General features: G+C 46.6%; 1 protein-coding gene across 1 annotated transcript in view; it reads left to right on the top strand.

Moving 5' to 3' along the window:
- The window catches only part of uhrf2 (ubiquitin like with PHD and ring finger domains 2), a 48,372-nt gene that overhangs the window by 17,124 nt on the left and 5,006 nt on the right, over nt 1-26,242 (top strand). Inside the window, exons 3-13 of the mRNA XM_083657631.1 lie at nt 4,816-5,219; nt 14,384-14,602; nt 15,579-15,688; nt 16,026-16,212; nt 18,455-18,578; nt 21,244-21,351; nt 21,623-21,727; nt 21,916-22,022; nt 23,731-23,893; nt 24,198-24,335; nt 24,909-25,146. Coding sequence (XP_083513757.1) covers nt 4,816-5,219; nt 14,384-14,602; nt 15,579-15,688; nt 16,026-16,212; nt 18,455-18,578; nt 21,244-21,351; nt 21,623-21,727; nt 21,916-22,022; nt 23,731-23,893; nt 24,198-24,335; nt 24,909-25,146 — 1,903 coding nt within the window. The remainder of the gene's footprint in view (nt 1-4,815; nt 5,220-14,383; nt 14,603-15,578; nt 15,689-16,025; nt 16,213-18,454; nt 18,579-21,243; nt 21,352-21,622; nt 21,728-21,915; nt 22,023-23,730; nt 23,894-24,197; nt 24,336-24,908; nt 25,147-26,242) is intronic.

The raw sequence follows: 26,242 nt of genomic DNA, 5'->3' as shown, positions 1-26,242 counted from the left end.
CTATTATTGAGATCTAAGGAAAAAACAAGTGTTTAATTTGTGACAAGCTGCGACCCTATGGAGAGGCCTATGGCATGTAGATTCAAGAATTAAAAATAAATAAATATCAACAACCGTCAGAAATTCTACACGGACATGGATAGAACATTAACCGGACGACCGGACCGGTCGTAACTTTTAAAATGATGAATTCACAATCATATATGTTCCTCAAACTGTTAGTTTGAAGTGAATTGCTCAATATTTTCTATTCCGTTTTGGAAGCTGTGTGAAAAGTGAGTTGAGTGTGCAGCTAGTTTGGCCGTAGATAGTAAATCTGTATTATTCTTACAGCTGCATGGTGTCGTCTTGACCTGGACTTTATCATCATCACCAGGTTGCCGTGTCCTCCTGTAGTCGGAGGACATGACAACCTGCTGAAGCTGAAGATTAAATTGTGTATTGTAGGTTATAGTTATATAACCGTTTCTATTGGATGTGGCCTCTCTTTTGAGGTTTTTAAGAGCAAGTGGTTTTTTGATCAATTTATATAAAGGTTGAGAGACCGAAACATCGTGCTGTTATGACTAAAGGAACCGATTTCAATGTCTTTGTACTACTAGTATTGTGAGTATTGTGCCTTTCTCTCTCAGATTTGCTAAGTGGACAGTGTTTCCCCTACCATTCTACAGGCCTGGTGGGCCCGCCAGGCCAACGGCGCCCCCGCCAGGCCAGAAAAATAATTGAAAAAAAAACAAAAAAAATTTGCTCTTCCCAAAATTTCAATAAACCTTTATGGCACATTATTACAATACTGGTGTTGTTGACAGTGTTGACAGTAATAGAAGATGCCAAATCATTCAAAACAATAAGCATTATTTTGCTTTTAGGAGCATCGTGCCAGCGTGTGCAGCGCTGTTCCAAAACGTGTCAATGTGTGTCGTTGCCTGGGAAACGCACATCCCATAATACAACTGTTCGCATCGCATCCCATAATAGTATGATGATGCTTGGGATGCCATTGCGAACATAGATGTGAACAGGTTAGCTAAAAGTTTAGCGTCGCCAGCGTTGCCCTGCCAGAAAGCCAAATGCCAACCCACACATTATAAACCGGTCCTAGTCAGCCAGGCACTTGCCAAGTCACACATTATAAAGAGGATCTAGTCACACACACACACACACACACACACACACACACACACACACACACACACACACACACACACACACACACACACACACACACACACACACACACACACACACAGAGGCAGAGACTGTGTGCATACCTGCACTGTGCTCTGCTGGCTGGCTAACCCACCCGTTGGGGGATTATGCATGTTGGACTGGACCTGTTGTGGTGCCAGCAGCCCGTCTAGCAGCCAGGCAGATAGATAACCCAGCAGATGACTAGCACCCAGGCAGATGACCCAGGCAGATGACCCAGGCAGATAGATAACCCAGCAGATGACTTGGGAAGCAGCCCGTCTAGCACCCAGGCAGATAGATAACCCAGCAGATGACTAGCACCCAGGCAGATGACCCAGGCAGATGACCCAGGCAGATAGATAACCCAGCAGATGACTTGGGAAGCAGCCCGTCTAGCACCCAGGCAGATAGATAACCCAGCAGCCCGTCTAGCACCCAGGCAGATAGATAACCCAGCAGCCCGTCTAGCAGCCAGGCAGATAGATAACCCAGCAGCCCGTCTAGCACCCAGGCAGATGACCCAGCAGATGACTTGGGAAGCAGCCTGTCTAGCACCCAGGCAGATAGATAACCCAGCAGATGACTTGGGAAGCAGCCCGTCTAGCAGCCAGGCAGATAGATAACCCAGCAGATGACTTGGGAAGCAGCCCGTCTAGCAGCCAGGCAGATAGATAACCCAGCAGATGACTAGCACCCAGGCAGATGACCCAGGCAGATGACCCAGCAGATGACTTGGGAAGCAGCCCGTCTAGCAGCCAGGCAGATAGATAACCCAGCAGATGACTTGGGAAGCAGCCCGTCTAGTAGCCAGGCAGATAGATAACCCAGCAGATGACTTGGGAAGCAGCCCGTCTAGCACCCAGGCAGATAGATAACCCAGCAGATGACTTGGGAAGCAGCCCGTCTAGCACCCAGGCAGATACATAACCCAGCAGATGACTTGGGAAGCAGCCCGTCTAGCAGCCAGGCAGATAGATAACCCAGCAGATGACTTGGGAAGCAGCCCGTCTAGCAGCCAGGCAGATAGATAACCCAGCAGATGACTTGGGAAGCAGCCCGTCTAGCACCCAGGCAGATACATAACCCAGCAGATGACTTGGGAAGCAGCCCGTCTAGCAGCCAGGCAGATAGATAACCCAGCAGATGACTTGGGAAGCAGCCCGTCTAGCAGCCAGGCAGATAGATAACCCAGCAGATGACTTGGGAAGCAGCCCGTCTAGCAGCCAGGCAGATGACCCAGGCAGATGACCCAGCAGATGAGTTGGGAATTGTTCGCCTTCACTGGATATCAAGGTCATGTACCTTTACAAGCTTTAAGCATTGACTGCAGCAATCAACAGATAGTAGGGGTGTCACAATATATCGTCCCACGAAATTTCGCGATAGTAAAACCTCACGATATGTTTCGTTGAGATGAAATCTCATACCGTGATTTTTTTTTTTTTTTTTTTTTTTTTTTTTTATAGACAAAGAAACGTCTTTGTTTGTTGAAGTTCAATGTGTGGAAAGTAGTTCAGTTGAACAAGTCTCTGAAGAGACACATGAGAAGTTATACAGGAGAGAAACCATTCAATTGAGTTTCTGGCAAAACTGTTTACTTGACAGGAAAAACTGAAGATGCATAAAAAATAGACTAAGAAAAGTCTATTTTTGCAGATGCATAATGAGAATTTATACTGCTGAGAAACCTTTTAGTTCAAAGTAAATCTAAGTGACGGTGTAACTCATTCTATTTCAAGATAAGCCTTATCTCCAATCTCATGTTTTTTCTAGTTGTTATTGTAATAACAATTTCCCACAACAGCATGTTTTGTATTTGTGCATTTCAAATAAAATACTACTTTTCCAGTCATATATTGTCATTATTCAAGTTTAAAAAAATATTGTTAAAATCGTATCGTATCGTATCGTTATCGTGAACCCAGTATCGTGATACGTATCGTATCGTGAACTGAGTGTATCGTGACACCCCTAACAGATAGTCTAGATAGATTCGGGTTTGACTAAGAAATACATGGCCAGCCAATGCCAAGGAAGGAATTTATTTGAACCTCCTGAAAATCTGCGTAAACATCGGCGCGGCCTGGGGTCCTTCAGGCTAGAGCGAGGTGCTCGGCGCAGGCGAATGACGTGCAGTGCACAGGCCTCCCTGAGGCATCCTCCCTGCCCATGGTACCTGCATGGTAGGATTGCCTTTTTCCGCGGGAGGTTCTGGTGAGACGAAGGAGGTGCCCGGCCTGGAATCACCCCACAGGGCCTTAGACCTCCATGCACCAAAGGTCTCTCAATACTGCGGTGTAGCACTAAACTCTATTGCAGCGGATTGGGCGTGATCAACCCTTCCGCGGGCAACGGAAGAAGTGGCTGGCGACTGCACATGGATCGGAGGAAGCATGTGCTAGTCCAGGGGTTTTCAAAGTCCGAGACTGTGAGCCTCCCCTCAGACCAAGCCCCCCCCCCCCCCCCCCCCTCAATTCCTGGATTGGGCCAATAGGCTGATATTGCTGTTTGACATACGTACCGTAAATTCCGGACTATAAGGCGCACCGGTGTATAAGCCGCACCTGCAAAGTTGCCGATTTTTTTCATATATAAGCCGCACCGGACTATAAGCCGCGGGTGTTTTAATGTTTTTTTTTTTTTTTTTTTTTTTTTTTTGTGTTTTAATGTTTAATTACCATATGTAAGGGTTCATGCACAGAGGGGATTGTCGGGAAAGAGATGGCTGTTTGAGGAAGCTCCCATTTATTAACATTTCAACAAAATAACACAACACCACCTGTGTTGTTTTTTACAGTGCACACAGTGTCCGCGGTGTGGTGAAAAGAGGGCAAGAGAGGAAATTAAAACAAGTGGATTTATAGTTAGAAAGAGTGCTAAAAAAGAGTTTTTTTTTTTTTTTTTTTTTTTTTTTTTTTGTGGAAAAAATCCATAGATAAGCCGCACCGTTATATAAGCCGCAGGGGCCAAAAAAGGCCAAAAAACGGGAAAAAAGCCGCGGCTTATAGTCCGAAATTTACGGTACTTCAGAGACTACACCAAATACCAAACCACACGCATTTAGATTATCCTATGTGATCTGTTGATAGCTAATGTAATAACTAAGGTAATATGTCTTCTCTTCCATTCACTGAGCCTCCCCTGAAACAGTTTGGAGGCCCCGCCTCCCACTTTGAAAACCTCTGTCAGCTACTAGTCTACAACTCTCCCCAGGTTGGTGGAGGGGGTGGAGCAACGACCGGGACAGCAGGGGAATTTGGCCAAATACAATTTGGGAGAAAATGGGAGGGGGAACAAAACCTTGATTAAAAAAAAAAAAAGTGTGGGGGCGGGGCTAATGTCGCACAGTAGTCTTTGGAGATTGACATCAGGAAGCCTGGCTCCTTAGATGGAAAGAATGCTTTCATGACGATGTCAGGGAATGAATGAACACTTTGATAAGCCAATGAATCAATGAATGTTTTATTGATCCCACAAAGGGTCCTTGATCAGCCTCTAGTAGCACACAAGAGACCAGGTGTTACATGTGTGTGTTTGTGTGTGTGTGTGTGTGTTTGTGTGTGTGTGTGTGTGTGTGTGTGTGTGTGTGCGCGTGTGCGTGTGTGTGTGTGTCTCCCTCCTCAGATTAACGAGCTGGTGGACTGCAGAGACGTGAGCATCGGCGCCTGGTTCGAGGCCTGCATGGACAACGTGACACACGCTCCGGCTCCTCCTCCTCCTCCTCCTCCCAAGATATCAGATAAACAGATATCCCCCCCCACCAAGAACAAGGTGGGCCGGCCCCCCAAAAGGACTAACGGCAAGCTGGAGGCGGAGCCGGGACCGGCCCAAACCCAGGGCCAAAACGCCCAGACCACCACCACCACCGTCGCGGACAGTAACGGGAACAGTGCGTTGAACTCGGACAGGAGCGCAGCCTCCACCTCTCAGACAGACTCCGCAGCCAAATGCTCGGCTGCTACTACAGCCACAGGAGGAGAGGCCAAGGACAGAGAGGAGGGCGTCACTTACCACATTAAATACGACGAGTAAGTATGGCGGCTCAATGTGGCGGGCCAACGCCGCTACCGCCGGGGGAATAGACCCTTCTCACGGGGGCCATTTTGTGTGGAAAAGGCAGAATGAACACAGGTGCGAGCAGAACACTAACGAGGGTTTCCAAATTCCAATCATGGACGTTTGAAACCCTCATTAGTGTTTTGCTCGCACCTGTGTTTACCCTGCCTTTTGGACACGAAATGCCCCCCCTGCCCCCCCCCCCCCCCCCCCCGGGTCTATCGGTCGTAGCGATAATAAACACGCATTCGAACGCCAAAACGGTATTTCCCTTAACGTAGTGCTTCTGGAGGATTGTGCACGGCGTAGATCAGAACTTAGCATTCGAGCAGACGACGCCGCCTCCTGCACAGCGTCGCTGCAGCATCGTTTGGCCTTGGAGGTGAGATGCTGCTGTTGCGGATGGGAATTCGCAATACTCTGCCTCCTCCAATAGGATAGAGAGCTTTGTGTGTGTGTGCCTGCCTGCCTCTATGCATATATCATCAGCACCGTGCGTGCAGCGGTCCTGTGTAACGCCAACACTGCCACGACGTTTGGTTCTCTCACTACAGGCCACCCATGTTACAAATCGATGTGTCGAGTGTGCAGCATTTTAGCTGAAAATGTCCACCCTATATAATAATGCATACATGATGTGTGTGTTTGTGTGTGGTGCACGCATCACTAATGGCGGGTCGGTTTGCAGGGGGAATCGGAGCCCCAGCAGCTCTCTCTGCTTGCAGTTCAGGGGATGGAGAGAGGGGGTGGGGGGGGGGTCTCTCTGCTTGCAGTTCAGGGGATGGAGAGAGGGGGTGGGGGGGGGTCTCTCTCCTTGCAGTTCAGGGGATGGAGAGAGGGGGTGGGGGGGGGGTCTCTCTGCTTGCAGTTCAGGGGATGGAGAGAGGGGGTGGGGGGGTCTCTCTGCTTGCAGTTCAGGGGATGGAGAGGGGGTGGGTGGGGGTCTCTCTGCTTGCAGTTCAGGGGATGGAGAGAGGGGGTGGTGGGGGGGGTCTCTCTCCTTGCAGTTCAGGGGATGGAGAGAGGGGGTGGGGGGGGGGGGTCTCTGCTTGCAGTTCAGGGGATGGAGAGAGGGGGTGGGGGGGTCTCTCTGCTTGCAGTTCAGGGGATGGAGAGAGGGGGTGGGGGGTCTCTCTGCTTGCAGTTCAGGGGGGGTGGGGGGGTCTCTCTGCTTGCAGTTCAGGGGATGGAGGGGGGGGGGGGAGGGTGGGGGGGTTGGTGAGGCTGATGGTACAATTTGGACTCATCTCTTTCGCTCCCCTTTTTCCAGCAAATTCATTCAGAAGCCGGCGTCTCCATGGCAACCCGTGAGTTCTCAGGAGCGTTACTTCTTTGCTGCGCTCCTTCCGCTTTGTCTGTAATTGCTGTGAACTGCCACCGGTGAGACATACACTGTGTGTGCGTGCGTGTGTGCGTGTGTGTGTGTGTGTGTATGTGTGTGCGTGCGAGCGCGTGTGTTTGCTGTCATGGGTTGTCGCAGCAGAAAAACACTATCAAGGCTTATTATTTAAGCAGTAAAATGTGTGTTGTGTTTTCAACAATCTTATTTGCCGTTACTTAATCTTCCGGTTCCCGTTTGTTGGCATTAGGACAGGGGAGTATTCCTGCAGCAGTAGGATTCCTGTGTTCCTGTAGCAGTATTGTGTGTTTTCTTTCCTTTTCTTTTATGCAGCTGACAGTTAAGAGAGAGTGAAAGGGCGGAGAGAGAGAGGGGAAATAATATGCGACATTGGTCCTGAAGCCAGGATGAGGTAGACAGTTATCTGAATGAATATATATATATATATATATATATATATATATATATATATATATATATATATTCATATACTGCATACACCTTAGCCAACTGAGCCGCCAGAAACGCCCCAGTGTGTGTGTTGTTGACGAGCCAATGCCACCAGCAACCATCCAGTGTGTTCACTCACTGACGAATGCTAGCAGCCTTAAACCAGATCCTAAACCAGATCCTAATCAGCATCTGAACCAGATCCTAATCCGCATCTGAACCAGATCAGCATCTGTGTGTTTGCGGCGATAGGGAAGAAAAAATACATGTATGATGCTGAGACATTGCTCTCATTCAGGTTTTTTCCCCCTCTCTCTCTTTTCCCCTCTCTCTTTCCCCCTCTCTCTTTCCCCCTCTCTCTTTCCCCCTCTCTCTTTTCCCCTCTCTCTTTCCCCCTCTCTCTTTTCCCCCTCTCTCTTTCCCCCTCTCTCTTTTCCCCTCTCTCTTTTCCCCTCTCTCTTTCCCCCTCTCTCTTTTCCCCTCTCTCTTCCCCCTCTCTCTTTCCCCCTCTCTCTTTTCCCCTCTCTCTTTTCCCCTCTCTCTTTCCCCCTCTCTCTTTTCCCCCTCTCTCTTCTCCCCTCTCTCCTTTCCCCTCTCTCTTTTCCTGAATGCTCGCTACCCCTCTCTGTCCCGAGCGCCATTCCAGGGTTCTTCCATAATTTAATTTGTCATAGAAAGTGGAGGTTCGGTTTGATCGCCCGGCCACACACGCACACACACACACACACACACACACACACACACACACACACACACACACACACACACACACACACACACACACACACACACACACACACACACACACACACACACACACACACACACACACACACACACACACACACACACACACACACACACACACACACACACACCCCTGCAAAAAAACACCTGCCCTGCCTGCATAATGTGAGGAAGAAAAGCAGCCCTGCTTTGCATGAAGCGGTTCTGGAGCTTTTCAACAGAACGTAATGAGCCTCAAACCACAGGGCGAGATGTTAGAAGAATCTCCTCTACTCTACACAGCTCCCCCTGCACCTGTGTGTGTGTGTGTGTGTGTGTGTGTGTGTGTGTGTGTGTGTGTGTGTGTGTGTGTGCGTGTGCGTGTGCGTGTGCGCGTGCGCCTGCGCGTGCGCGTGCGTTCGCGCGTGTGTGCGCGCGCGCTCGTGTGTTGCTCTAGTCTATAATGAGCCTCTCAGATCTGGTTTCACAGTTCAACTCAACATATATTTAAGATCTTCATACTGTGTGGAGAATGCAACTAATATCGATATAAAATTTGAAAAAGCAATAAACGTTTTTAGGCTTGGGCCGATTTTCGTTAATATCGAATATCATTATATTTTGCCACATTATGCGATATTCTTCACAACATCGTTGTTTTTTTCCGGATTTGTAAATCTTCTGATTTTACACAGTCAGCCCTGCTGCTGACCCTCATTTCAGAGTGGTGTATGTAGAGCTGCAACAATCAATCGATGAATCAATTATTTGATCAACAGAAAATGTATCGTCAACAATTTTTATAATCAATAATCGTTTAAGACAAAAAAAAAGTCAATAATTGTGAGTATTTTCTGGCTTCTATGACAGTAAACTGATCATCTTTTGGGTTGTGGACTGTAGGTCAGGATAGGATAAAAGGAGACGTTTGATGATGTCATCATCTTGGGCTTTGGGTTAGTTAGCTACCAGATCCCACCTCAGAGTCGTGATGCTATGTCGTTATCAGTTGTTTCCTTTTATTTCATTTTTTTTTACTCGGTCGTGTTTCCACCTCTGCAATCTACCGCTTCTGCTAATGTTACGTTGTGTTTTCAGCCTGAACCGCAACCGCGTAGTAATGTTACCCAATCACTCGCAGTGTTTCCCACAGGATTTTGAGTATTTGTGGTGGGGGCCCGCAGACCCCCTAGGGGTGTGCGGGGGCATGCCCCCCCGCGAGATTTTTTTAAACATTTTAAAGTAAAATGCATGAATTTGGTGTACTTTGAGAAAGCTTAAGAGCTAAATAAAAAGGCTAGATGAAGAACATGTGATCATTACTGTGCTGTGGGTTTACAATGACAAACTAAATTTCTCCCTATAGGTCAGGGATACTCAACTTGCTTTGCCACTTTCGTGAAATGATAGAAGGCGAGCGGCCAGTTAATAAACAAACAATATACATTTTTCTGTAGCGGATTGTAGGTTTTTGGGGTGTCAGCCGGAGTTTAGGCTGACAGTGTTGTGCACACCGGATAGTTAGTTAGGTTAAGTACATACATAAGTGCCTGGGTAGCGAGCAGACGGCGGTATTTGACAATTTAGCAGCTAAATCATAGATTATTGAAAGATATTCCATATTCCAGACTGAAATGCTATAACAGAAGTATTGGCCAGAATGACATGAACATTTATTGGACACTTATTCAGCGGATATCTTGCATGTTGCGTTCAGGTGCACTGTAAAAAAAAAAAGAGATATATATATTTTTTTTGTCAACATCTTTTTGTGGCGGTCCAAATCCTTTTGTGGCGGCCCACCACAAATTCCTTTATGTATGGGAAACACTGACTCGATTAATCATCTAGGAATAATCGGTAGAATAGTCGAATAGTCGAATACTAAAAGAATGGCTAGCTGCAGCCCTAGCCAGGTGTATGTGTTGCTGCAAAGGGACAAGTAATAACAGGAGGAGGAAGTGAACAGCATAATATATCAGTTACACGATTCCAGTCATCACAGGGGCAGTTACTTCAGGCTCCTGTGCACATACTGTACAGGTGAGGAATGCATGTGGTCGGCCATTTTTGCTCACTATCTTCACAAACCACCAGGGCCGATATGGTCAATTAATCTACCTTTAAATCATCAATGTATGACTTTTGTAGTGTGTTTCAAACTGTCCCTCTGATGTAGGGAAGTCCATTTTACGCACATTCCTGAATCGATCATCGCTAACATTAACGATCAATCAATCGATTAATTATAATTAAAATGCCAAAATGAACAAAAAATACCAAATGTTTTTTTTTGCTCAATCAAACGCTTTATTTCCCCAGCAGCAACATCATTTGCATATTCCCACAGCATTGCATAGCCTATGAAACATACCAAAACATAGAAGCCTAGATCATATATTAAACACGTGCTGCTGCATAATGCATATAGGTGGCTACAACTCACTTTAAATTATGTGTTGCAGCTCTTCCTCGCACAAAAATGATGCTGATGGTGCGCTGCTGCAGCTGAGACGAACTTATCCCAATGAACATCGTTCATATTAACATCATAACATATAAAAGGCATCGATAAAAAAAAAAAGGGGGGGGACAAGTCAAATCTTCTCTTTTATGAGATAATATAATAATATAATATAGTAATAATAATATGATAATAATAATATTTTATGTTTTTTATTTGGGTGACAGCATATCGAATATTGCAATTATAAAGGCAAATGCTTGTTTCAAAGTTGGGGCGAAATGCATTGAAAACACCATTCATTCCCCCGATGAGACAATCCTTTGCATGACATGGGGGGCTGCTGCCACTGAAAATGCACGTCAATAATTGGATGCATTATCAGCTGAAATGTTAAGGACGTGAAGTCTGAACACAAATATCTTTTCCAGATTATTGAAGAAATGATGTCACAAATAGGGGTGGGAATTACTGATGCCCCACGATACGATATTATCACGATACTTAAGTCACGATCCGATAGTATTGCAATATTGCGATGTGCTAATATTGCGATATATCTTGATTTATTACCTTTTTTCAACCGCAAATGATGTCCCCAAAGGAAAAAAACTTTGTCAACATGTGTTTTATGTAATGAGATAAAGTTTCCAGTCTGTTCATCTCACTTCACTCATTTTTATTGCAGTAAAATAGGATTGTCAAGCAGACAGACTGACCAACACTGTCATAAATGTTGCATGATGCACTTGACATTTTGTATAATAAAATATCACGATACTTGGCATTCGATACGATACTACATATTGCCCACAGAATATCACGATATTATGCTGTATCGATTTTTTCCCCCACCCCTAAAAGTAACTCTGAATCAGAGCCATCATCAGTTGCATTATTTGTTGGTAATAATTGTTCATTTTGGACAGTAACAACCTAACGCTTCACAGTCACTGCAGAGCCAACAGCCTAACTGACGCAGTGATCTAATCTTATTGTGCGGTTCCGCTAATTGCGAGTGTCTGTTAGAGAGAGTGTCACTGGATATTGGTGGGTGTATTGAAGCAGCAGCTCAGTGGGACAGAGCTTGTGTGGTCTTAAACCGGGGTACGTCTGCTCCCCCTTGTGTCGCCCCCGTGTTCCCCCTCTGTTCATGCTGAGGCCCATTGTGTTCCACAGTTGATATTGCTTTCCTCTGTGTGTGTGTGTGTGTGTGTGTGTGTGTGTGTGTGTGTGTGTGTCTGTGTGTCTGTGTCTGTGTGTGTGTGTGTGTGTGTGTGCAATGCGCACATTTTTGTCTCTGTGTGTGTGTATGTGTTTGTGTTGCTTCTGTTTCCCCCCTCCAGAACCCCAGTAATCCCCTGGAACTAAAAAAAAAAGGAAATCCCTGTTTCCCCCAGCCCCTTCTTCCCGGGAATACACACTCTCTCTCTCTCTCTCTCTCTGTGTGTGTGTGTGTGTGTGTGTGTGTGTGTGTGTGTGTGTGTGTGTGTGTGTGCTAGTGTCCTCTAGAGAGAGAGTGGCGTCAGCGGAGGACCAAAATGCGAGACTCATTAGCCAGTGAACAGCCAGGAATGGGTCTCGCGCTACTTTTGCCTGCTAAAATAAAGCTGATAATGTACAATTTGATTCAAGGGGGAAAAAACCCTTTCAGAGTATAACACAAACTGTCTATTTTGCTGCAACTCGACAGTGCTGCTTAATCCAGGACCTTACTTCCTGGAACTCTTGAGAGTAAAAAAACTGGTCTATTGGAGTGAATGGAGATGTCGCAACTTTTCTTACACGGCTCTGCTCCTGCCCATCTGTGCAGCCATTTATTGTGGCCTGAACTACTGTTTCACCAATAAAGCACAGGATAAGTACATATCTGTACATATCTGATGCGATCAAACGCTAAAGACGTTAAATATTCAGTTTCAGCGACGGTTGCAGTTCTCATTCTGAGCCCAGCAGTCCGGGGTGCGTTCAGCATCGGTGCAGAGTTTCAGAGAAAAACGCCCGGCCTCGGCTTAGCCTTGGCAAAAAGAAGCACACCTGCACTACTCTATCGCCCCGCCCATACGATGCTTTGCCCCGCCCACGCCCACCTCCCCTCCCACTGAGTGAACCTGAGTCTGTTGACTATTTAATTGTGCAATTAAACGTCCATGCAAGCACATTGGGCATTGGAAAGCTGAACGTTAAATTTGGATACGCAGACGGACAGAGCCTTCTGTTGTCCATACTCTGCGTTCATTTTGGGCGTAATAATACTGCACGTTTTCTGAAAGCGGAGCAGTACCACTCACACATTTGTCTCTTTACTGCCCACTAGTGGATGGATTGCTGAACATGATATGAACGTGAAAAGACGTATGGGAGTATGCGGGCAGTGACGGTCACATCGTTTGAAACGGACGCATTTATTTCCGGACGAAAATGCAGCATAAATAAGCCCTTTAGGCTTAATATCTACGGCTTAATGATGAGTGTCATGAGGAAGACTTGTGTGGTCCACCTCACTGCAGCCATATTGAAAGCATAATGCCTCCCTTTTGGACAAACAGACATTTCCCCATTATTTATTCATCATTTTTGCCAAAGGCTTTGCTGAAGGAGGAACATTCAAGTGATAAGAAACTTTTAGTAACATAATTAGATTCAGTGAATTAAATTGTCCTAATGAGGAGTGAACAATACTAAATAGAGACATTCATCTTTAATGAAGTAGGCCACATTCAATTTCTGCTGTAAAACGGTGATAAAACATTATTCATAACAGGACAGGTAGTACTTATGATGCATGTTGACAGCCAAATCAGTTGGGTAGCGAATACCTTTAAGATATGCTACATTAACGTGGAGGGGTAGCCTCATATTCAGACTGAATTGTCAACTGTGGAGTGGGCGGGGCTTCGAAGGTCTGGAGGGAGGCTAGGGGAGGGGCAGACGCTGACAGTTGTGCGAATCGCCTATAATCCTGGGGCGGCTTTAGCTCAGGAGGTAGAGCGGGTCGGCCAATGACGCAAGGGTTGGCGGCTCGATCCCCGCTCCCTCCCAGCTGTGGCAGCCTGCCGCCATCGGTGTATGAATGGGTGAATGTAGACTACCTACTGATTGTAAAGCGCTTTGGATAAAAGCGCTATATAAATGCAGGCCATTTACCATTTTACCATTTGGTCCAAAACCCCAGTCAGAAAGCAGGTGTGAGCGAATGTCGCGTGAAAGCATGCCTCTGAAAAGCCTTGTGGACGACTTTGGTTTTACAGGGGGAGGCGGGGGTAACATCATAAAGTGTTTTTTATTGTATTACTATTTTCTTTTGACCGAACTACTACACCCGCTAGCTGCTAGCTAGTTCCTACATGACACTGCAAAAGAAAATAGTTCCTACATGAAACTGCTCACAACAAAGTCTGTACATTATCTTGAGTAATGGGGTCATGATTTTGATATTTGATATAACTCAGGCAACTATCCCAAAACGATATAGATGGATAAATAGCACTACAGGTGAGAGGAAAAATATGTACCGTAAATTCCGGACTATAAGGCGCACCGGTGTATAAGCCGCACCTGCAAAGTTGACTGTTTTTTACATATATAAGCCGCACCGGACTATAAGCCGCGGGTGTTTTAATGTTTTTTTTTTTTTTTTTTTTTTATTGTGTTTTAATGTTTAATTACCATATGTAAGGGTTCATGCACAGAGGGGATTGTCGGGAAAGAGATGGCTGTTTGAGGAAGCTCCCATTTATTAACATTTCAACAAAACAACATAACACAACACCACCTGTGTTGTTTTTTACAGTGCACACAGTGTCCGCGGTGTGGTGAAAAGAGGGCAAGAGAGGAAATTAAAACAGAAGTGGATTTATAGTTAGAAAGAGTGCTAAAAAAGAGAGATTTTTTTTATTTATTTATTTTTTGGGAAAAAATCCATAGATAAGCCGCACCGTTATATAAGCCGCAGGGGCCAAAAAAGCCCAAAAAACGGGAAAAAAGCCGCGGCTTGTAGTCCGGAATTTACGGTATTTTGGATTTTAGGGTGAGCTGTCCCTTTAACCTGCACTCTCCTTGAGGCAGAAATCCGAGGCAATTTCTAAAGATTTCACACACTTAAACCCACTTCCTTCCTTCCCTCCCCTCTCTCTCCTCGCCCGTCCGCCCGCCAGCTACCCAGAGAACGGCGTGGTGGAGATGCGACCGGAGAACGTGCGCCCGCGGGCCAGGACCCTGCTGCGGTGGGACCAGCTGAGCGTGGGCCTGCGCGTCATGATCAACTACAACATGGAGACGCCCGAGGAGAGGGGCTTCTGGTTCGACGCAGAGGTGCAGGAACTCAACCAAGCCTCCCGCACCAACAAGGAGCTCCGCGTCAAGATCCTCCTGGGGTGAGGTGGTGGGGTGGGGTTGGGGGTGGATGGAGGATGATCGGTCCTCCTTCATTATCTATATGCCTACTTGTGTGTGTGCGTGTCCCTCACCAGAAAGAATGATGCACTGTGGGCGTCCGGGTAGTGTAGCGCTAGATTCCCTACCTACCAACACGAGGGTCGCAGGTTCGCACCCCCGTGTTTTACCTCCGGCTTGGTCGGGCGTCCATACAGGCATGATTGGCTGTGTCGGGTGCGGGTGGGAAGCCGGATTAAGGGTATGTGTCCTGGTTGCTGCACTAGTCTAGCGCCTCTTCCTTCTAAAGCAGAATTCGTGGTCGAGCGTCTAAGCCCTCACAGTAGGCGCCGTAGGGCTGCGCCGCGGCCGGTGAGCCTGCAGCGCTGCCGGCGTGCAGCTTCCCGAAAACGTGACTTGACACAGCTGACGTGAACAGCACAAGTATACTATAATGTAGGTGGGGAGATAACAGGAGACAGTGAAAGCTATTGCCGAGTATAAAGCTGACGTTGGAGTATATAGGTCTAACTGCCGTCGGGACAACGGCCCAAGTCGAGGCTGTTTCCAGCTTAACCAAAGACGATGGGATTTCAAGCAAGATGGCCCGACTTCATCTCAGTTCCTGTCTGTTTGGCACGTGCATGGTTTTCCAGGGACACGCCCACTTAGGAGACTTTCTGTAGGTCTGAGTCAATGTTGACCACGCCCACTTAGGAGACTTGCTGCTAACCATTTGTTAGAATTGGCGGAGCCTGCGGTGACCCATCTATAGTAATAATAATATTTATATATATTATATTATTTACTAACGTAACTTCCTTCTGTTTCCCAGATTGCAGATTCCCTTATTGCTCTTTCATCTAACCTCTCTCTCTCTCTCTCTCTCTCTCTCTCTCTGTCTATCTCTCTCTGCCTCTCTATCTCTATCTCTCTCCCTCTCCCTCTCTCTCTCCCTCTCTCTCCCTCCCTCCCCAGGGGTCCAGGAGATGTAATAGGGGATTGTAAAATTCAATTTCTAGATGAGGTCTACCAGGTCGAGAAACCAGGAGCGCGCCCCCTCTTCGCTACTGACGGACAGTTTAAACGTAGGCACCAGATCTCACACACACACACACACACACACACACACACACACACACACACACACACGCAAACACACACACGCAAACACACACACAAGCGCTGTATGTGAGAGCAACACTTGAAAAACTTTAGTCCATATCAGCCTTGGGGATAGAGTTCAGTACGTAGTTGTTACAGCCAAATAAATGATCCTACTACTGTACAATTGTGTGTGTGTGCGCGCGTGTGTGTGTGTGTGTGTGCGTGTGTGTGTGTACGCGTGTGTGTACGTGCGCGTGCGTGTGTGTGTGTGCGTGCATGTGTGCGCGCGCGCGTGGGCTCTGTCGTTTGTGCTTCCAGGGAAGAGCGGTCCAGAGTGTAAGCACTGCAAGGCCGACCCCGACACCGAGTGTCGCTTCTGCTCGTGCTGCGTGTGCGGAGGCAAGCAGGACGCTCACATGCAGCTGCTGTGTGACGAGTGCAACATGGCCTTCCACATCTACTGCCTCAACCCGCCGCTGGCCACCATCCCCGACGACGAGGACTGGTGAGATGTTACCTCCGTCTGTGGAGGAGCTGTTGTGAAAATGCTTTACTCAAGTAGCTCATCTCCTTCATAAATCGGCCGTAAACACACCATTGTAAAAACTAGAATAAAACCCGCAAATGTACAATAAATATTTAATCCATTATAGTAATTAATTAAACAATCTAGTACTGCAGTGTTTCCTCTGTAGTTTTAAGCCCCTGGCATACTCTTTGCGCTCAGCCAAGCGCATAGGGCGCGCGGCGATTATGACGTCATCGCACGGGGCGTGTCGGGGGGCGAGGCCTGAGCGCGGCGCGTCCATGGAGATTTTTCTATCAGCGCGTCGGGTTTTGCTGCCTGTGCCTGTGAGATCTCCGTGGTAGGCTATCAGTGGATATCTGCTGTGATTGAGTCCTCACCGTCCTCATCGTCGTAAAGTCACCTTTGAAGCATGATGTTCGATTATAACGAACTAGTGGTGTGGCTTAGCCTTCCCAAATGTTGAGGGTTGTTTTTTAGAATTTAATACATAGAATTGGGAACGTTACATTCAATTTCATTCAGACTGCCTGGCACTAATCGCCGCCATTTTCCCCTGGAGCTTCCATAGGAGGAGGGGGGTGGGAGGAGCGAGCTGCGCACTGACTATGTTCTGTTTTGGCCCGCGCAGAGTGCGCGCGCCCTCCTCGGAGCCCCGCCTCCAGCGCGTGCGCAAAGAGTATGCCAGACGCTTTATGCAGCTGCGGTGCTTGGGGGGGGATACATCTAGTTTTGTCGCCTTGTCTGTCGCTGTTTGGGTCTAAGTTCTATTTCAACGTGAGGTTGTAGTGTTTTTTTTAAGTATGATAAAAATCTTTACTTCTAAAACATTTGGACGACACTTATTTCAGTTTTAGATAACACTAACGGCCATTTTACAGCGCACGCAGCACAGCTGCTGTATGGCTGCTGTGCTGCACCCGCAAGTAGCCAAAATACGTCAATTAGAATGGTAGCGGATTGTGTGTGCAGCAAATATACAATAGTTTTATTTTTACTGAGTGCTGCAAGCCTGCTGCAGCACTCAATGAAGTGTTTAAACACATACATTTTCTTTCAAATGATCTGAGCACACTATCAGATTTTCTTTTTATCACTATATGACTGTGTGTGTTTCCCTAGATCCCTCCAATGGCTATTAAGCAGCTTAAAATAACTGTTTTCGTCATGGTATTTTTTTCTGGACGAAAATAACGATGAAAACTTAGAAAATGTACCTTTCCTGTCTTATTTAGTGGAGAGGCGGGTTGAATTTGAAAGTATAAAACTGTTGTACACATATACACACACACCATGAGTGTGTGCTCGCTCGAATTGGGGGTGTGACGTCATTCATCTTTTTTTGGGCACGACGCATCCTGTTCATTGTTTATTGGTGGAGAAACACAAAGAGTTATATGACCCAGAGAACCGGCTGTATAAAGACAACACTAAAAAAGATGCTATTTGGCGTGCTGTCGCAGACACTGTTGGAGTTTCTGGTATTTCATTGGACATTTTCAACCAGTATCCTGGCTCTTGATAGATTAGACAGTAGTTGAAAATACAGGTAATACACTGAAGTCACATCAGTCGATTGGAAACTACCTCCATATGTGGTTTGTGACACAAATCAGACTTGGAGCGTCCACACTCATAAAACAAATCCGGATAAAATCATTAATAGGTCATTAAAGTTCACAAATCAGATTTGGCCTCCTAGTCTGAACCTTTATGACAATGCTAATTTCATATTTTCTCCAGCAGCGGTGGTAATGTCCCTCCTGTGGTGGCGCACCACTGCTAAATGAATACAGAGGAAACAATGTAGCTACTTTAGTGGTGATCAATATTCAAATGAACAGTGATGCAGTGACTAGTGCGTTTATCAGATACACAGTGGCTTTGAATATGACTGGAATTATCGATACACAGATATGCAGGCTTGTGTCTGTCTTCACACACGGCCGTTATCGTACCTGAATATAAATACAGACGGAGATAAACGCAAACATGCAAAGCCACACCTACCTGTCTTCAGTCCCATATCTGATGACACTGATTGCTGATAGCCGAGTTTTAGATCTTCAAACACTTTCATCTACAGCTTTGTTGCAGCTGTCACCCACACACACACACAGACACACACACACACCCACACACACGCACACACACACACACACACACACACACACACACACACACACACACACCTCTACATGATAGCCGTTTGTTGTGCTAGGTACTGTCCCACCTGTAAGAATGACACCAGTGAAGTGATCAAGGCGGGCGAGAAGCTCAAAGCCAGCAAGAAGAAGGCCAAGATGCCCTCAGCAACAACGGAGAGTCAAAGGGACTGGGGAAAGGTGAGCCACAGGTACACACACACACACAGACACACACACACACACACCATGCGTGCGCAGCTATGTATGACACGCGGGGTGTTATCTCGTGTCATACATACGCAGAAACGCGATTTGGCGTGCAGCTTGGCGGCAAGTAGCGTTGACAAACTCGCAACCACTAACCCAAACCCTAACCCTTAACCTAACCATAACCCTAAACCTAACCCCCATAACTTCCACGTAAAGTTATTATGCATGTTAGATTTCTAATGTAAGTGGACGTCTGAACTGCACGAGAAACTGCGTTTCTGCGTATGTATTCCACGAGATAACACCCGCGTGTCATACATACGCTCTCCCATGAGATCGGGTTGGGCAACCTCACTCTTGGATAAATGAAGCCAACACAGAAGTGGCAAAAACTGCAGTTCCTCGAATAGCCACTTGAGGCTGGCCGCTTTTGCAGCCAGCCTCAAGTGGCTATTCGAGGAACTCGAGGAAAAAAAATAAAAAATAGTAAGCGCGATTACCTCCCCCATTTTCCCCCCGTCATACTCATATAATCATTCATTCGCCGTCTCTATATTTCAAGGCATTTGTTTTCACACCACTGGATTGTCAACTCCAGTAGAACGGACTGTCAAGAGAAAGGACACATTATCGTCCCTTTAGCTGGCTCTCCGCTCTATGACCGGATGCAATTTCATCTGTGCTTCTTGGTGCTCGAGTAAACACAAGAGTGCTCAATGGCCGCTTGAGGGGAGAAACACCGGATGGATTACAAAGAGTCCAAAACGGACTTTAGAAGAAGTAGACTCCCTCTGTAGGGTTTTGAATCCGATCACATGTTCCAGTTCTCCCCCACAAGAACCCAGTTCTCAAGCGAACCTTCTTACAACTAAATGTTGGTAAATATCCCCACATATAATACATTCAGACAAAACTCAAATAACGCAGGGAAAACGACACCTCGGACCACCTGATGCATTCTGATATGGACAGCACTGTTAATGTGTTTTTTAAATTAAATTAATCCCTCCCCTTCTTCCTTCTCCTGGAGATAAATCAGTTCTGCCGTCATGTAAATCTGCCGTAAGACTGTAACAAACATTCAGCATTAAATCGCATTAAAATTGGTACTGTGTAGACCAGGCATGTCCAAAGTCCGGCCCCGGGGCCAATTGCGGGACCGCGGACTGATTTTAAGCGGCCCTCGGCTTGTCTCTCAAAATATACTATATGTGGCCCTCCACACGGTATTGGTTAAAGGAGAATTTCGTTTTTTTTAACCTGCAGCCCTCTCCTCACATTAATTATGATCTGACGACTCACCCAGTGATCTCCGCAGCGTTTTTGTCCATCCTAGGCGTTGTTTTGAGATCAATACTGTCCAAGCCAGTCCTAGAATGGAGCTCCGTGGGGGCCAAGTGGCAGCGTGCGTTTCCTCCATCTAAATAGACAGTTTTATTCCCGTTTTCGGATCCCTAAAGAACCAGCAGGCTGCTATTGTCCCCCGGGCTCTTTACAGCGGTAAAGAGCGCCGAGCGGTAGTTGTTACAGGCATTCCAGGCATCCCATTTCCGCCTGTCGGGTCAGTGAGACTTTCCTGACGAGAGTTGTGTCTCACTCACCCGACAGGCGAAAATGGGATGCTTGTAACTACCGGTGAAAACAGCCCGGGGGAGAATTGCAGTCTGATCGTTCCTTAGGGAACAGTTTATGACGATATGCGTCGAAAATGGGAATAAAACTGCCTATTTAGATGGAGGAAACGCACGCTGCCACTTGGCCCCCACGGAGCTCCATTCTAGGACTGGCTTGGACGCTATTGATCTCAAAACAACGCCTAGGACGGACAAAAACGCTGCGGAGATCACCGGGTGAGTCGTCAGATCATAATCAATGTGAGGAGAGGGCTGCAGGTTAAAAAAAAACGAAATTCTCCTTTAATCAAGCAACTTGTGTCTGTATTTCTGTGTGTTTTTAATGTTGCATTGTTTCTTATTGTAACCATTTTCCTCCTGTGAAGCACTTCAGTGACTTTGCTCTGTGAAAGGTGCTACATAAATAAACGTCACTTACGTACTTTCTCATAGCAAAACGTTTGAAGGGGTTGTGTTGTGCTCCTCTCCCTCTTGGCTGCCCGCTCCCTGACACTCTCCTCCATGGTGCAATGTGAACAATGCCATTAAAGATGACTTAGCCACTTTCCTGGAAGAGCCGATGGAAAATAACTCTCTTTCTTTACCAGAATGCTCCCTTTTTCTCTCTATACTAATTGGAAACAGCCTAGCCTGTGTGTGTTTGGGCACATTTAAGTGCTGTGAGTCACACAGCATTTGAGGTTCACATTATCGCAATTTTATATGACTCTTGAATAAACTGCGTGTTTGTTGCCCCTGTATTTTCCCTTGTGATTACGCTATGTACCGAGTCAGACATTGAATTCTGATGAATTCTGAATGCGCAATCACTACTTAGGTCCCCCCCCGCCCACCCCCTTCACCCAGAAATACTCATCGTGAGCTTGAGGCGAAAGTTAACCCGCCCCCGCTCTCAAATGACATGAAGAAATTGGATCTAAAACGCTGACGTACTTACAAGATAATTCCACTCAACAAGATGTTCTTCTCCCCCACAGCATTGGATTCTTGTCCTCTCAGTACTTTGTGTGTAATTGCAGGGCATGGCCTGCGTGGGGCGCACGAAGGAATGCACGATTGTTCCGTCGAACCACTATGGACCCGTACCCGGCGTGCCCGTGGGAACCACCTGGAAATTCAGAGTTCAGGTTAGCCGCCGTTCTGTGCCAAACCCCCCTGCAAACATCTGCAATGTTCAAATTCAACAAGCTAAAACCTACTCGCTACTCGTAAAGGTTAAAGCAAATCTAGTAGCTGGTATAATTATGTGGTATTATTGTGGATTATATTCATTTTACACTACCAGCACATTATAATCTTCCTTCTATAATATCTTCTATCTCCCCTGTTTGTCCTTCATCCTCCTCATCTCTCTCTCTCTCTCTCTCTCTCTCTCTCTCTCTCATTTCATCCCTCCAGGTGAGCGAGGCGGGGGTGCACAGACCTCATGTGGGCGGCATCCATGGGCGCAGTAACGACGGATCCTATTCGCTGGTGTTGGCTGGGGGCTTTGAGGATGAAGTGGTGCGTTGTTCATGTTGTATTACAGGATTTTTCTTTTTTTAATAAACCTGGTATTTCTTTTATGTGAATAGCATATTTCTCCTCACTAGTACTTGTTCAATTATGCTTAGCGAAGCTGGGGGGAATTCTTGGTTTGGGTAATGCGTAGAACAGTTAGTGATCTGTGTGGATTTGGGCTCCCCCTGCAGGACAGGGGAGATGAATTCACCTACACGGGCAGCGGGGGTCGTGACCTCACGGGGAACAAGCGGATCGGAGAGCACTCCTTTGACCAGACCCTGACCCACATGAACAGGTACCATGACCCTGACCCTGACCCACATGAACAAGTACCGCTCATCATCTTCTGTATCTCTTTTCTGACTCCTAACTGAGCTTCAGTCTACACAATCCAGTTTGATCCAGCTTCCAATTTGACATAAAAAAAAAACTCTCGTAACGGGACAAGCCCCGTCTTTTATTGTCACACAACACACTACAACACATGCATGCGGCCACAACACACTCATGCTGACGGTGGCCGGTGAAAAGTGTCCTCTGCATTTGACCCATCCAGGCATGTCCTTTCCTCCGGGGGGGCAGGCCAGGAGCAGTGGTCGCTTTCTCGTACAGCGCCCGGGGACCAACTTCGGATGTTGTCGTCACTGGTCGGATGACGATGACGATCTGATCTTCTGCATGTTTTTGGCGGGGGGGTTATATACGGAGGAACCCCCTGGGGGAGCACGGGGAGAACATGCAAACTCCACACAGAGAGAAAGGCCCTTACGACGAGATACCCCACCTGGGCAGTAGGCACTGAAGATATGGGGGGAACACACAACCACAGCGCCCACAGTGTCCCAGGCGAGAATCGAACTCAGGACCTTCTGACTGTGAGGCGACAGCTCTACCACTGAGCCACCGTGCCCCTGACATGGTGGCCGACAAGCAAGTCATGTGATGCCCTGCAGCCCAAAAATACTTTTTTTTCCCATCCACATAACATGGCGGGAAAAAAGCAGTTGTAAAACTCCGGGAACCTTTTTCTGGGTATCACTCAAAGTTAAAAACGACTCTTTTTTAATTATCAAGTTTTATAAACCATTGCGTCCATTTTTCTTCAGAAGCCACCAAAGAGCCATATAAGCTATATAAGCTTTTCTCTGGAGCTCCATGACCGCACTTCTACAGGCCACGGGAGCGCTCGGTGCCCATTCATTGCTACTTCCTTGTTACGGTACGGTGTGTGACCGACATGTGTGACCGCAGAGGGTGCTTGTTGCTGGCTTTATACAGTGTGGTCATGTATTCTGATGGCTGCTGTCAGAAATGGTGAAATCATTTATTCTTTCCCCATAAGAGGCAATGCGCGCCTCACACATTTCGCTGGTCACACATTTCGGTGCAACACCGGGGGTGCTACTACGCATGACCCATGGGCCGCACATCACGCAAGTAAACCAGGAGGGGGGGGGGGGGGGACGACAACGTTAAGCGCTGGGTGAGCAGCTTACGTTCAAATGAACGGGCGTCCATTTTTTCCGTTTATCCTCCAGTTCTATAGAACCTCCTTGGCTTGATGGCGTGGATGCACCTCCTCCTGGGCCCCGCGGTCTCGTTTACAGAATACTGTCATTCATAACTTATCATTAGAAAGCTATATGGCTACAATTATATATCATTTTCAGCATTGCTTTTACTTGAGTGTAATGCTTTCTTCCATGCATTTATCTTCCTCTCTTATCTCTCTCTCTTATTGCACTTTGCCTTTTTTATTTCATCTTATTGTGTTATTTTATCTTATTTCTTTTATTATGAATCTGTTTTTATTGTCTATAAAGCACTTAGCATTGTAGTACAGTGTACGAAAACATGCTATACAAATCAATGTTGATTGATCGATTGATTGTTCGATCTATACCTGGGGCAGGATTTGAATGGGTCAGGCTGAAATTTTAAAACCCGAGTCAAGCCGTATCTGTCCCCTCTGTGACTCTCGCCCCCTCTGCCCCCTCTTGCAGGGCTTTGGCCCTAAACTGCGACGCGCCGCTGAACGACAAAAATGGGGCGGAGTCCAGGAACTGGCGTGCGGGGAAGCCCGTGAGAGTGGTGCGCAGCTCCAAGGGCCGACGCATCAGCAAATATGCTCCAGAAGAGGGGAACCGCTACGACGGTATTTACAAGGTACAGACAAACACACACACGCACTCCTGTTTTAGCTTGGAATTATTGGATGAATTTACGCCAAGAAATGTAGGGAGAATGTCTGCTGCACTCATTCACTCTGTCATGCTAAATCACTTAACACCAATTTTTATTAAAAAAATAAAAAATAAAATAAAAAGATACAGAGGAAATACTGTATATCCGACAAACTACAATATGTGTTAAACAACCGAGTCTATGTAAATACATGAACATATTTACCGTATTCTTTACATTTTGTTGTATTACATATCATTTCATACTGTGTGTCCGGGGCTCCCAGGTGGTTAAGTACTGGCCAGAGATCGGGAAGTGTGGTTTCCTGGTGTGGAGGTACCTGCTGAGACGGGACGATCTGGAACCCGCCCCGTGGACACCCGAGGGACTGGAGAGGATCAAGAAACTGGGCCTGGCTGTACAGGTTAGACCAGTGGTTCTTCAGTACCCCCTTCCCCTGATTTCAGAACCCCTTTCCCTGATTTCTGAATCCGAGTACCCCTTTTACACGACATAACATAATGCTTCAAGTTGCAACTGCGCACTTGATCACATGACGGCCCTCATTTCCCATTATGCCTGCTGGACTGAGTAATACAAATTTTAAATATTTTTATTATTATCTAAAAATATATAATAAAAAAAACAATATTTTCATGATTTATTCTTACATGTTTCCATTTCCCTCTTGTGTGTGTGTGTGTGTGTGTGTTGTATCTCTACTTGTAGGGACCAAATGTCCTCACAAAGATAGAGAAATTATGAAAATCTTTTGACAGTTCTAATTTTTTCAAGGCTAAATAAGGTTAGGGCTTCGGCTTAGGGTTAAGGCAAGAAGTATGAATTATGTATTATGTGTGTGTGTAGGCACACAGTGAAAATGGCTTTATCTATTTATATGCGTGCGACCGTGAAAACCTCTTGCAACTGCTCATTTTTCATTTCCCCTTTTCCCCCAAACTAAGTGGTCCATTTGGTGCTGATCTTCTCTCTGCAGTACCCGCCCGGCTACTTGGAGGCCATGGCTAACAAGACCAAGAAGGAGGCCAGCGTCAGAAGCGGCTGCTCCACCCGGGGGAGGGGGAGGGGAAGGGGCGGGAGGGGCCGGCCGGGCAGGCCGCGGATACACCCCAAGCCCAAGGAGGAAGAGGAGGAGGAGGAGGAGCAGCTGATGGTCGACGACGACGAGGAGAAACCACAGAGTAACGGAGGGCAGAAGACACCCAGGGAGAGCGGTGGGTCCATTTACGGTTGACGCTCAAAGACGTAGGGGATAAAAAACAAACCCACCCATGTCCTCTGCTGTCTACTGGCAGACAGCCTGACATTCATCCATACATTGTGTGTGTGTCTGTGTGTCTGTGTGTCTGTGTGTGTGTGTGTGTGTGTGTGTGTGTGTGTGTGTGTGTGTGTGTGTGTGTGTGTGTGTGTGTGTGTGTGTGTGTGCGCGCGCTGGTGCGTGCGTCCTTAAAGGACCAGTGTGTGGGATTTAGTGCCATCTAGCGATGAGGTTGCAGATTGCAACCAACTGAATACCCCTCCCCTTCCAAGAGGAGGAGAACTTGCGGCAGCTGCAAAACTCGCGAATAACACGAAAGTTCCTCTCAGCGTTTGGTTTGGCTCATTCTAAGGAGTTAACGAAAACACGATTCTTATTTTCAAGCGATTATACACGAATTAAAACATACTTGAATGAATATTATATTCCATTTATGCCAATATATATCCTCCTAAATCGTACACACTGGTCCTTTAAGGTGAAACAAATCTGTCACATCGCAGCTCCTCCAACGTTCATGAATCAAAAAAGAAAATCAGTTAACTCTTGGAGAACAACTGACAAAACTTGAATATAAAAAAAAAACAAGGCATTTGGGCTGCCTGCAACAGTCTTTGTCATGGTTACAGGAGTGCATACATCGTCAACAATCCTCCGGTTATTTTGTCAATGAAAGTAGATATCAAACAGAAACAAAACAAAAAAAAGAGAGAAACTAAACTAAAGCTACAAAATAGCCTACAGCCTTTTAAAAACGTTGTTTCCTAGTTCACTTGCACACACATGCTTGTTTTGATGGGAGGTAGAAAGGGGGGGGGGGTGAAGTGAGACCCTCCCACTCTTGACGTACTACAGCCGCACTACATGCAGCGGCCACTGCGTAGCGCTGTAAGCTGTCTGAACGAGACCAGTCATACACCGGCTTTTAAAAACAAGAAAAACGATTGCTATCATCTATCTGATGTAAGAGGCACTAGAGAATTTGTGTCTGTGGCCCAGAGCTGTGATATTTATTATTGACTATTGTGATGAAGGCTATCGCAGCCTAAATG

This window comes from Poromitra crassiceps, assembly GCF_964638095.1.
Source record: "Poromitra crassiceps genome assembly, chromosome: 21".
In the NCBI taxonomy this organism is placed as follows: Eukaryota; Metazoa; Chordata; class Actinopteri; order Beryciformes; family Melamphaidae; genus Poromitra; species Poromitra crassiceps.
The sequence above is the reverse complement of the archived record's forward strand: the minus strand, read 5'-3'. Positions and strand labels throughout refer to the sequence as shown.